General features: G+C 54.9%; 1 protein-coding gene across 1 annotated transcript in view; it reads right to left on the minus strand.

The window, feature by feature from the left end:
• ITGB5 (integrin subunit beta 5) overlaps positions 1-13,301 on the minus strand; it is a 152,774-nt gene that overhangs the window by 8,927 nt on the left and 130,546 nt on the right. The window contains exons 11-12 of the mRNA XM_075609898.1: positions 10,051-10,273; positions 7,285-7,385 (exon numbers count right to left, since the gene is read on the minus strand). Coding sequence (XP_075466013.1) covers positions 7,285-7,385; positions 10,051-10,273 — 324 coding nt within the window. The remainder of the gene's footprint in view (positions 1-7,284; positions 7,386-10,050; positions 10,274-13,301) is intronic.

The following is a 13,301-nucleotide window of genomic DNA, read 5'->3' on the forward strand; positions in this document are numbered from 1 at the left end:
CGCCACGCGGCTTTCTCCCATTGGAATCAATGGCCGGCGCCGCCATAGGAAATGCATGGGCGAGCGCTGCCATAAGATTCAATGGGACCTCTGCTCCGCAATTAGAGTCAATGGCGCGACCCTCTTGCTGAGCTTGACCCTTTACGGGGGTCCCTCATTCTCGGACCCGGTGGTGGTCGTGTGTGGGGAGGCCTAGGAGCTAGGGGCAAAAATGATTTTATTTCTAGGTGCAATAGAACCTAAGATTCCCACGCTAATTGCAGGTGAACTTGAAGTCAGTGATAACAGCTCTTTTTCAAAGACATTGTATCCGCTCTTGCGGTCTGCGGTTTGGATGGCTGCCAACCTGTTCCTGGAGGTCAGCGTTGAGGAATCCCCATTGAAGTCAATGGCCCCATTGACTTACAATGGGAAACCGCCGCTCCTCCTCTCGGACACCACCTGCTGGTCTTTGCTGGAAACTGGCCCAAAACTGCCAGATCTGCCATTGGAATGCATGGAGCTGCAATGGCGATCTATGGGAGGCTGCAAAATGGAGCCTGAAAAGGTGGGAAAAGGGAACAAAGGGCTATAACCACTGAATTAACATTAACCACTTCCCTCCCACATCAACCCCAGTGTATGTGTTGGTGCAAACACTGGGATGAGAACCATACACATTTACAGTGACATATACATTTGGTTGCTGAAGCAGGGGAAAAACACATTACTGGACCGCAGTCCAGTTAACCCCTGGCTTCCCAAGTGAGAGCAGGGGGTGGCCAAATGGGGTGTAACCCCTTGAATACCGGGCCACATCCCCTCTCCCATGACACTTGGGTCGGGCGGTCTCTATTATCTCTGGGTGACAGCGACGTCTCTGGGTGACAGCGACGTGTCTGGGTGACAGCGAGTTCTCTGGGTGACAGCGACGTCTCTGGGTGACAGCGATGTCTCTGGGTGACAGCGACGTCTCTGGGTGACAGCGATGCCTCTGGGTGACAGCGATGGCTCTGGGTGACAGTGACGTCTCTGGGTGACAGCGATGGCTCTGGGTGACAGTCTCTGGGTGACAGCGATGGCTCTGGGTGACAGCGATGGCTCTGGGTGACAGCGATGGCTCTGGGTGACAGCGATGTCGCTGGGTGACAGCGATGTCGCTGGGTGACAGTGATGTCGCTGGGTGACAGCAATGGCTCTGGGTGACAGCGATGGCTCTGGGTGACAGTCTCTGGGTGACAGCGATGGCTCTGGGTGACAGCGATGGCTCTGGGTGACAGCGATGGCTCTGGGTGACAGTCTCTGGGTGACAGCGATGGCTCTGGGTGACAGCGATGGCTCTGGGTGACAGAGATGGCTTTGGGTGACAGTCTCTGGGTGACAGTCTCTGGGTGACAGCGATGTCTCTGGGTGACAGCGATGGCTCTGGGTGACAGCGATGGCTCTGGGTGACAGTCTCTGGGTGACAGCGATGGCTCTGGGTGACAGTCTCTGGGTGACAGCGATGGCTCTGGGTGACAGCGATGGCTCTGGGTGACAGTCTCCTGGTGACAGCGATGGCTCTGGGTGACAGTCTCTGGGTGACAGCGATGGCTCTGGGTGACAGTCTCTGGGTGACAGCGATGGCTCTGGGTGACAGTCTCTGGGTGACAGCGATGGCTCTGGGTGACAGCGATGGCTCTGGGTGACAGTGATGGCTCTGGGTGACAGCGATGTCTCTGGGTGACAGTTTCTGGGTGACAGCGATGGCTCTGGGTGACAGTCTCTGGGTGACAGTGTCTGGGTGACAGCGATGGCTCTGGGTGACAGCGATGGCTCTGGGTGACAGCGATGGCTCTGGGTGACAGTCTCTGGGTGACAGCGATGGCTCTGGGTGACAGCGATGGCTCTGGGTGACAGCGATAACTCTGGGTGAAAGCGATGGCTCTGGGTGACAGCGATGGCTCTGGGTGACAGCGATGGCTCTGGGTGACAGCAACGTCTCTGGGTGACAGCGACGTCTCTGGGTGACAGCGATGGCTCTGGGTGACAGCGATGGCTCTGGGTGACAGCGATGGCTCTGGGTGACAGCGATGTCTCAGTGACAGCGATGGCGCTGGGTGACAGCGATGTCTCTGGGTGACAGCGATGTCTCTGGGTGACAGTGATGGCTCTGGGTGACAGCGATGTCTCTGGGTGACAGCGATGTCTCTGGGTAAAAGTCTCTGGGTGACAGCGATGTCTCACTCTTACAGACACGGATATTTCAATTCAAGTCTCAAAAAAAATAAACATAATTGCACCATATTTCTGAAGAATTGGGTCCCACAGAATGCGAGGGTATGTATAGGGTCCCACAGAATGCGAGGGTATGTATAGGGTCCCACAGAATGCGAGGGTGTGTATAGGGTCCCACAGAATGCGAGGGTGTGTATAGGGTCCAAAAAAAGACAAAAAAAGTGTGCACCAAGAGTGGCACACCAAAAAGGATCCCCTTTAGATAGGCGCACTGCAGACCTGAATATAAAGACGGTCAGGGGTGGATGTGTAGTATTTAGAGACCTCGCTCAGACCCCTAGTTGGTGGAGGCGTGCAGCCTGGGGATAGGCTAGATAGACAAAAAAAGTGTGCACCAAGAGTGGCACACCAAAAAGGATCCCCTTTAGATAGGCGCACTGCAGACCTGAATATAAAGACGGTCAGGGGTGGTTGTGTATAGGGTCCCACAGAATGCGAGGGTATGTATAGGGTCCCACAGAATGCGAGGGTATGTAAAGGGTCCCACAGAATGCGAGGGTATGTATAGGGTCCCACAGAATGCGAGGGTATGTATAGGGTCCCACAGAATGCGAGGGTATGTATAGGGTCCCACAGAATGCGAGGGTATGTATAGGGTCCCACAGAATGCGAGGGTATGTACAGGGTCCCACAGAATGCGAGGGTATGTATAGGGTCCCACAGAATGCGAGGGTATGTATAGGGTCCCACAGAATGTGAGGGTATGTATAGGGTCCCACAGAATGCGAGGGTATATATAGGGCCCCACAGAATGCGAGGGTATGTATAGGGTATGTACAGGGTGTGTATAGGGTATGTATAGGGTATGTATTCTGTATGTATAGGGTATGTATTGGGTATGTATAGGGTATGCATTGGGTGTGTATTGGGTGTGTATTGGGTTTGCCACAGAATGCGAGGGTATGTATTGGGTATGTATAGGTTATGTATTGGGTATGTATTGGGTATGTATTGGGTATGTATTGTGTATGTATTGTGTATGTATTGTGTATGTATTGTGTATGTATTGTGTATGTATTGGGTCCCACAGAATGCGAGGGTATGCATTGGGTATGCATTGGGTATGTATTGGGTGTGTATTGGGTGTGTATTGGGTGTATAGGGTGTGTATAGGGTATGTATTGGGTATGTATTGGGTATGTATTGGGTGTGTATTGGGTATGTATAGGGTATGTATTGGGTATGTATAGGGTATGTATTGGGTATGTATAGGGTATGTATTGGGTATGTATTGGGTATGTATTGGGTGTGTATTGGGTATGTATAGGGTATGTATTGGGTGTGTATTGGGTGTGTATTGGGTGTGTATAGGGTGTGTATAGGGTATGTATTGGGTATGTATTGGGTATGTATTGGGTGTGTATTGGGTATGTATTGGGTATGTATTGGGTGTGTATTGGGTATGTATAGGGTATGTATTGGGTATGTATGTGGTACAGTTTTCTAGTTCCAGTTTTGGAGCAGAGAGACTGATACAGAACCCCTCACCCCCACCCCCACCCCACCGGTGTAAAAAGACCCGTTGTATTCTCCTCCTGGTGACTGCAGGTCCCGTTCTCTCCCTGTATTCTGGGTGCAGCTCACGTCTCGGCAGGTCCCATTCTCTCCCTGTATTCTGGGTGCAGCTCACGTCTCGGCATGTCCCATTCTCTCCCTGTATTCTGGGTGCAGCTCACGTCTCTGCATGTCTCTAGCTGCACAATAGGTGTGTGGTTCAGCAGAGCTCTTTGCATGGATTATTGTGCTGACATGCACATGTATTCTGGGTGCAGCTCACGTCTCTGCATGTCCCATTCTCTCCCTGTATTCTGGGTGCAGCTCACGTCTCGGCATGTCCCATTCTCTCCCTGTATTCTGGGTGCAGCTCACGTCTCTGCATGTCCCGTTCTCTCCCTGTATTCTGGGTGCAGCGCACGTCTCTGCATGTCCCATTCTCTCCCTGTATTCTGGGTGCAGCTCACGTCTCTGCATGTCCCATTCTCTCCCTGTATTCTGGGTGCAGCTCACGTCTCGGCATGTCCCGTTCTCTCCCTGTATTCTGGGTGCAGCTCACGTCTCTGCATGTCCCATTCTCTCCCTGTATTCTGGGTGCAGCTCACGTCTCGGCATGTCCCGTTCTCTCCCTGTATTCTGGGTGCAGCTCACGTCTCTGCAGGTCCCTTTCTCTCCCTGTATCTGGGTGCAGCTCACGTCTCGGCATGTCCCGTTCTCTTCCTGTATTCTGGGTACAGCGCACGTCTCTGCATGTCCATAGCTGCACAATAGGTGTGTGGTTGAGCAGAGCTCTTTGCATGGATTATTGTGCTGACATGCACATGTATTCTGGGTGCAGCTCACGTCTCTGCATGTCCCATTCTCTCCCTGTATTCTGGGTGCACCTCTCGTCTCGGCATGTCCCGTTCTCTCCCTGTATTCTGGGTGCAGCGCACGTCTCTGCATGTCCCGTTCTCTCCCTGTATTCTGGGTGCAGCTCACGTCTCTGCATGTCCCGTTCTCTCCCTGTATTCTGGGTGCAGCGCACGTCTCGGCATGTCCCGTTCTCTCCCTGTATTCTGGGTGCAGCTCACGTCTCGGCATGTTCCATTCTCTCCCTGTATCTGGGTGCAGCTCACGTCTCGGCATGTCCCGTTCTCTCCCTGTATTCTGGGTGCAGCGCACGTCTCTGCATGTCCATAGCTGCACAATAGGTGTCTTTGCATGGATTATTGTGCCGACATGCACATGTATTCTGGGTTTTGATGGCAGAAGTTAGAACACAAACCCATAGGAGCTTCAGCAATAGGAAAACATCCCAACCCAGTCCTGTAATGACAGCCCCGGGGCGTCTGGGATCATGTGGCTGCTTTCAAAAGGATCACCAGAGCCGGGGAGGCCAACGCCAGTTATCAAGGGCACCAATAGGTCAGGTTTTCAGGATATCCCTGCTTCAGCACAGATGGTGCAGTCTTCGACTGAGCAGGGATATCCTGAAAACCTGACCTGCTGGTGGGCCTTGAGGACAGGATTTGGCCGCCCCGGCAGTAGGGGGTTGGGGGAGAGGGGGTGATTTCACAAATGGACCAGTGTCGGCTTCAGATATTCATTAGGACTGCGGCGCCCCCGGGGGGGGGGGGGGAGACTGGAATTCCTTTATGCGCCGGCGGCTTCCTGTCCCAACACATGGGCTGAATTAATAAGAGATTCAAACGAGTGAAAAGGAGAGAAAACCCCCCAAAGAAACCCGAGGAGGAATGTGCCCAGAATCCAAATCTTCACCCATCAGAAAATAAACACCAGAGAGGCAGATAGAAATGTTTATCTGCACTCATCGGAAAACGGGAGTTTACGGGAATTAATAGGGCAAAGGAGAAGAACCCCCTCCCACGGTCCCAAATCCTGCAGCAGAACCTCCTCCCACGGTCCCAAATCCTGCAGCAGAACCTCCTCCCACGGTCCCAAATCCTGCAGCAGAACCTTCTCCCGCGGTCCCAAATCCTGCAGCAGAACCTCCTCCCACGGTCCCAAATCCGGCAGCAGAACCCCCTCCCACGGTCCCAAATCCTGCAGCAGAACCCCCTCCCACGGTCCCAAATCCTGCAGCAGAACCCCCTCCCACGGTCCCAAATCCTGCAGCAGAACCCCCTCCCACGGTCCCAAATCCTGCAGCAGAACCCCCTCCCACGGTCCCAAATCCGGCCCAGTGAAACATTCCTTTCATTCTGTGACATTTCATGTTGATTTGACAGATTGCCGGGGATTTTGGACGCGTTTCTCCCCAGCGGCATTGTCCGGATTTTCACTTGTATTTTGGGATTGGTTACTTAATATTAGGATTCTTGTTTGGCTTTAATTGCCGAGTATTAAGGACATCCCTGCTTCAGCACAGGTGGCACAATTAGAGGCTCAGTTGTTGACAGCACCACCTGTGCTGAAGCAGGGATACCCCTGATACCTGGCCTGTTGGGGGCCCTCGGGGACGGGTGTTTTTGATCATTAAAGCTCGTGTATTTCCTGATGCAGAAGAAAGCTGCTTAGGGACTCATCTCTGGAAGTGAGTAACAGCTCATCTCGGGGGCGGGGGGGGTGGGGAGGGGGGGCGATATATTCCTAATCTTTTCTTTAAATAGAGACACGTCTAAACCCGGACTTAACCCTCCGAATACAACGTCTAAAAGCTTCACCACTCCCACGTGGGAAGCACAAACAAGGACCACGGAAAAGCTGAGAAGCGCAAATATTTTACTGCAACCCTAAGATGATATTTTCCTTTCCGATCGGCGGCGCTTAAAATAGAAAATATTCCGTCTTGTTCCGTACACCGGAGAAAAGGCCGCCAGGAGCACGCGAGAGACGCTCCCAGCAAAGAATTCACTTCTCACCCCACAATGGGAAATATAACATTTACTAGGTATACCTATATCACTGTGTGAACTTTACAACAGTAATTAACAAATGTGAAGGGGTATTGAACGCTTAATCAGTGATCAGCTTCAGCGTAATTGATCAAAGATGAATCTAATATAAAGCTAAATACTGAAGCCTTAATGTCCTATAGCGCGGGGGGGAGGGCTCGAGCAGGCAGGGGGGGAGGGCTCGAGCAGGCAGGGGGGGGGGGGGGGGCGCGAGCAGGGGAGGAGAGCAGGCAGGGGGAAAAGTTTGCGAACCCCTGTCCTATGACATAACCACAGAGGTGCATGATAAGCTGCAGGTAACTGTATGCCAGTGTGTGAGGCTAAGGGGGCTGCTAGGATATTAAACTAATTATAATATAAACAGAGAAAGTGTCACAGCCACTGGTATTGATACATGTCATATAAGCACTTTCCGCCTGCACCACCTGTGCTGAAGCAGGGATATCTTGTGGACGGGAGTTAGCCACTCCTGCTCTATAGATCTCTGCAGCCAGTCCATACTTTTCCAGCCACTAAAACCTGGCATGGATTAACACCTGCAGTGATCAGGAGCCGGGTCACAATCCAGGGCACAGTGTGGTCAGCTGGCTATCTCTGGCCCATCCTCTGAGCGATGTTCTGGGGACAAAGTACTCACCAAGCGTGTCCACCGTGACGATCTCATCCTTACAGAGCTTCTGGCAGGTCTGGTTATCGGCTAATCTGCCCGACTGGTACAGTCTGCATTCAATACAGTCCCTGCAAAGCGCAGAACAGCGTCACACAGAGCACATGCAACGCGCAGAACAGCGTCACACAGAGCACATGCAACGCACAGAACAGCGTCACACAGAGCACATGCAACGCACAGAACAGCGTCACACAGAGCACATGCAACGCGCAGAACAGCGTCACACAGAGCACATGCAACGCGCAGAACAGCGTCACACAGAGCACATGCAACGCGCAGAACAGCGTCACACAGAGCACATGCAATGCGCAGAACAGCGTCACACAGCGTACAGGCAACGCGCAGAACAGCATCACACAGCGTACAGGCAACGCGCAGAACAGCGTCACACAGAGCACATGCAACGCGCAGAACAGCGTCACACAGAGCGCAAAACAGCGTCACACAGAGCACATGTCACACAGAACAGCGTCACACAGAGCACATGCAACGCGCAGAACAGCGTCACACAGAGCACATGCAATGCGCAGAACAGCGTCACACAGAGCACATGCAACGCGCAAAACAGCGTCACACAGAGCACATGCAACGCGCAGAACAGCGTCACACAGAGCACATGCAACGCGCAGAACAGTGTCACACAGAGCACATGCAACGTGCAGAACAGCGTCACACAGAGCACAAGCAACGCGCAGAACAGCGTCACAGAGCACATGCAACGTGCAGAACAACGTCGCACAGAGCACATGCAACGCGCAGAACAGCGTCACAGGGCACATGCAACGCGCAGAACAGCGTCACACAGAGCACATGCAACGCGCAGAACAGCGTCACACAGAGCACATGCAACGCACAGAACAGCGTCACACAGAGCACATGTAACACACAGAACAGCGTCACACAGAGCACATGCAACGTACAGAACAGCGTCACACGGTGTACATGCAACCCGCAGAACAGCGTCACACATAGTACAGGCAACACACAGAACAGCGTCACACGAAGTACAGGCAATGCGCAGAACAGCGTCACACCGTGTACATGCAACACGCAGAACAGCGTCACACGGCGTACAGGCAACATGCAGAACAGCGTCACACGGCGTACAGGCAACGCGCAGAACAGCGTCACATGGCGTACAGGCAACGTGCAGAACAGCGTCACACCGTGTACATGCAACGTACTGAACAGCGTCACACAGCGTACAGGCAACGCGCAGAACAACGTCACACGGTGTACAGGCAACGTGCAGAACAGCGTCACACGGCGTACAGGCAACGCGCAGAACAGTGTCACACCGCGTACATGCAACACACAGAACATGCAACTTACAGAACGGAGTCACATGGCGTACATGCAACACACAGAACAGCGTCACACCGTGTACATGTAACATACAGAAAAGCGTCACACCGCGTACATGCAACCCTCAGAACAGTGTCACACGGCGTACAGGCAACGCACAGAACAGTGTCACACCGCGTTCAGGCAAGGCGTTTATATCTGCAGGGTGTGCCAAGCAGGGCATATATATCAGTGGGGTGTGGCAGGGCATTTATATAAGCAGGGCGTGGCAGTGAGTTTACAAATCGGCAGGGCGTATATAGCAGGGGGGTGTGGCAGGGCGTTTATATCAGGGGGCGTGGCAGGGCATTTTTATCAGCGGGGCGTGGCAGGGCATTTATATCAGGGGGGCCGGCAGGGTGTATATATCAGCGGGGCCGGCAGGGTGTATATATCAGCGGGGCGTGGCAGGGCATTTATATCAGGGGGGCCGGCAGGGTGTATATATCAGCGGGGCGTGGCAGGGCATTTATATCAGCGGGGCCGGCAGGGTGTATATATCAGTGAGGCGTGGCAGGGCATTTATATCAGCGGGGCCGGCAGGGTGTATATATCAGCGGTGCGTGGCAGGGCGTATATATCAGCGGGGCCGGCAGGGTGTATATATCAGCGGTGCGTGGCAGGGCGTATATATCAGCGGGGCGTGGCAGGGTGTATATATCAGCGGGGCCGGCAGGGTGTATATATCAGCGGGGCGTGGCAGGGCGTTTATATCAGCGGGGCGTGGCAGGGTGTATATATCAGCGGGGCCGGCAGGGTGTATATATCAGCGGTGCGTGGCAGGGCATTTATATCAGCGGGGGGTGGCAGGGTGTATATATCAGCGGGGCCGGCAGGGTGTATATATCAGCGGGGCGTGGCAGGGCGTATATATCAGCGGGGCCGGCAGGGTGTATATATCAGCGGTGCGTGGCAGGGCGTTTATATCAGCGGGGCGTGGCAGGGTGTATATATCAGCGGGGCCGGCAGGGTGTATATATCAGCGGTGCGTGGCAGGGCATTTATATCAGCGGGGGGTGGCAGGGTGTATATATCAGCGGTGCGTGGCAGGGCGTATATATCAGCGGGGCCGGCAGGGTGTATATATCAGTGAGGCGTGGCAGAGCATTTATATCAGCGGGGGGCCCAGCAGGGTGTATATATCAGCGAAGCGTGGCAGGGCATTTATATCAGCGGGGGGCCCAGCAGGGTGTATATATCAGCGAGGCGTGGCAGAGCATTTATATCAGCGGGGGGCCCAGCAGGGTGTATATATCAGCGGTGCGTGGCAGGGCATTTATATCAGCGGGGGGCCCAGCAGGGTGTATATATCAGCGAGGCGTGGCAGGGTGTATATATCAGCGGGGCCGGCAGGGTGTATATATCAGCGAGGCGTGGTAGGGCATTTACCTTTTGGTTCTGCAGGCATCTGGGCACGTGGGACACTTGTTGCAGGTCTCACCGAAGGCTCCTGGCTCGATGCAGTGGCACCGGCCACACACACAGCTTCCTTTTCCGCTGCAGATCTCGCCCTCGTCGGAGAGGCAGTTGCTGTTTTCCGTGGTACAGTTACAATTGTCTCCGATGTACCCAGCGTGGCACGTACACTCCCCACAGTCACACTCCCCGTGGCCTGCAAAGGAAAGACATATTTTCATTCCATTTTCACACTTTTTTCTATTTGTTTTGTTTCCTTTTAAAGCAGCGGGGTGTGGACTCCAATCCTCAATCTAGGGCCACGAACAGGCCACTTTTTAAGGATACCCCAGCTTCAGCAAAGGTGGTGCAGTCGAAGACTGAGCCATCTGTGCTGGAGCAGGGATGACCGGAGGACTGGGGCCGCCCTGTATCTCAGCTCCTGCATATTACACCACGTTCTGTATAATGTGATCTAAAGAGAAGCAAAGAACAGAAATACACAAATCTCATTTAGTCGCTGGAATATTTGCACCGATTTGCCCCCCGGCGCCTGGAAAGGATCACATTGAATACAGGAAGGAGCGCCGCGCCGTACTGAAGGAGCGCCGCGCCATACTGAAGGAGCGCCGCGCCATACTGAAGGAGCGCCGCGCCATACTGAAGGAGCGCCGCGCCATACTGAAGGAGCGCCGCGCCATACTGAAGGAGCGCCGCGCCATACTGGAGGAGCGCCGCGCCATACTGGAGTAGCGCCGCACTGGAGGAGCGCCACACCATACTGGAGGAGCGCCACGCCTTATGGAGGAGTGCCGTGGCATACTGGAGTAGCGGCGCACTGGAGGAGTGCCACGCCGTACTGGAGGAGCGCCACACCGTACTGGAGGAGTGCCGCAGCATACTGGAGCAGCGCCGTACTGAAAGAGCACTGAGTACGAGCGAGAAGATCCTCGCCAGTGGGACGTTCTGTGCTACGAGGGAGAAGATCCTCGCCAGTGGGACCTTCTGTGCTACGAGCGGGTAGATCCTCGCCAGTGGGACGTTCTGTGCTGCGAGGGAGAAGATCCTCGCCAGTGGGACGGTCTGTGCTACGAGCGAGAAGATCCTCGCCAGTGGGACGTTCTGTGCTGCGAGCGAGAAGATCCTCGCCAGTGGGACGTTCTGTGCTACGAGGGAGAAGATCCTCGCCAGTGGGACGTCCTGTGCTACGAGCGAGAAGATCCTCGCCAGTGGGACGTTTTGTGCTGCGAGGGAGAAGATCCTCGCCAGTGGGACGTTCTGTGCTACGAGTGAGAAGATCCTCGCCAGTGGGACGTTCTGTGCTGCGAGGGAGAAGATCCTCGCCAGTGGGACGTTCTGTGCTACGAGCGAGAAGATCCTCGCCAGTGGGACGTTCTGTGCTACGAGCGAGAAGATCCTCACCAGTGGGACGTTCTGTGCTGTGAGGGAGAAGATCCTCGCCAGTGGGACGTTCTGTGCTGCGAGCGAGAAGATCCTCGCCAGTGGGACGTTCTGTGCTACGAGCGAGAAGATCCTCGCCAGTGGGACGTTCTGTGCTGCGAGGGAGAAGATCCTCGCCAGTGGGACGTTCTGTGCTATGAGCGAGAAGATCCTTGCCAGTAGGACGTTCTGTGCTACGAGCGAGAAGATCCTCGCCAGTGGGACGTTCTGTGCTGCGAGCGAGAAGATCCTCGCGAGTGGGACGTTCTGTGCTACGTGCGAGAAGATCCTTGCCAGTGGGACGTTCTGTGCTACGAGCAAGAAGATCCTTGCCAGTGGGACGTTCTTTGCTACGAGGGAGAAGATCCTCGCCAGTGGGACGTTCTGTGCTGCGAGATCCTCGCCAGTGGGACGTTCTGTGCTACGAGCGAGAAGATCCTCGCCAGTGGGACGTTCTGTGCTACGAGCGAGAAGATCCTCGCCAGTGGGACGTTCTGTGCTGCGAGCGAGAAGATCCTCGCCAGTGGGACGTTCTGTGCTACGAGGGAGAAGATCCTCGCCAGTGGGACGTCCTGTGCTACGAGCGAGAACATCCTCGCCAGTGGGACGTTCTGTGCTACGAGTGAGAAGATCCTCGCCAGTGGGACGTTCTGTGCTGCGAGGGAGAAGATTCTCGCCAGTGGGACGTTCTGTGCTACGAGCGAGAAGATCCTCGCCAGTGGGACGTTCTGTGCTACGAGCGAGAAGATCCTCGCCAGTGGGACGTTCTGTGCTGCGAGGGAGAAGATCCTCGCCAGTGGGACGTTCTGTGCTGCGAGCGAGAAGATCCTCGCCAGTGGAACGTTCTGTGCTACGAGCGAGAAGATCCTCGCCAGTGGGACGTTCTGTGCTACGAGCGAGAAGATCCTCGCCAGTGGGACGTTCTGTGCTGCGAGGGAGAAGATCCTCGCCAGTGGGACGTTCTGTGCTGCGAGCGAGAAGATCCTCGCCAGTGGGACGTTCTGTGCTACGAGCGAGAAGATCCTTGCCAGTGGGACGTTCTGTGCTGCGAGGGAGAAGATCCTCGCCAGTGGGACGTTCTGTGCTACGAGCGAGAAGATCCTCGCCAGTGGGACGTTCTGTGCTACGAGCGAGAAGATCCTCGCCAGTGGGACGTTCTGTGCTGCGAGGGAGAAGATCCTCGCCAGTGGGACGTTCTGTGCTACGAGGGAGAAGATCCTCGCCAGTGGGACGTTCTGTGCTACGAGGGAGAAGATCCTCGCCAGTGGGACGTTCTGTGCTGCGAGCGGGAAGATCCTTGCCAGTGGGACGTTCTGTGCTACGAGGGAGATGATCCTCGCCAGTGGGACGTTCTGTGCTGCGAGATCCTCGCCAGTGGGACGTTCTGTGCTACGAGCGAGAAGATCCTCGCCAGTGGGACGTTCTGTGCTGCGAGGGAGAAGATCCTCGCCAGTGGGACGTTCTGTGCTGCGAGCGAGAAGATCCTCGCCAGTGGGACGTTCTGTGCTGCGAGGGAGAAGATCCTCGCCAGTGGGACGTTCTGTGCTGCGAGGGAGAAGATCCTCGCCAGTGGGACGTTCTGTGCTGCGAGGGAGAAGATCCTCGCCAGTGGGACGTTCTGTGCTGCGAGCGAGAAGATTCTCGCCAGTGGGACGTTCTGTGCTGCGAGGGAGAAGATCCTCGCCAGTGGGACGTTCTGTGCTGCGAGGGAGAAGATCCTCGCCAGTGGGACGTTCTGTGCTACGAGCGAGAAGATCCTCGCCAGTGGGACGTTCTGTGCTACGCGCGAGAAGATCCTCGCCAGT

The sequence above is a fragment of the Ascaphus truei genome, chromosome 7 (genome assembly GCF_040206685.1).
Source record: "Ascaphus truei isolate aAscTru1 chromosome 7, aAscTru1.hap1, whole genome shotgun sequence".
NCBI classification, from domain to species: domain Eukaryota; kingdom Metazoa; phylum Chordata; class Amphibia; order Anura; family Ascaphidae; genus Ascaphus; species Ascaphus truei.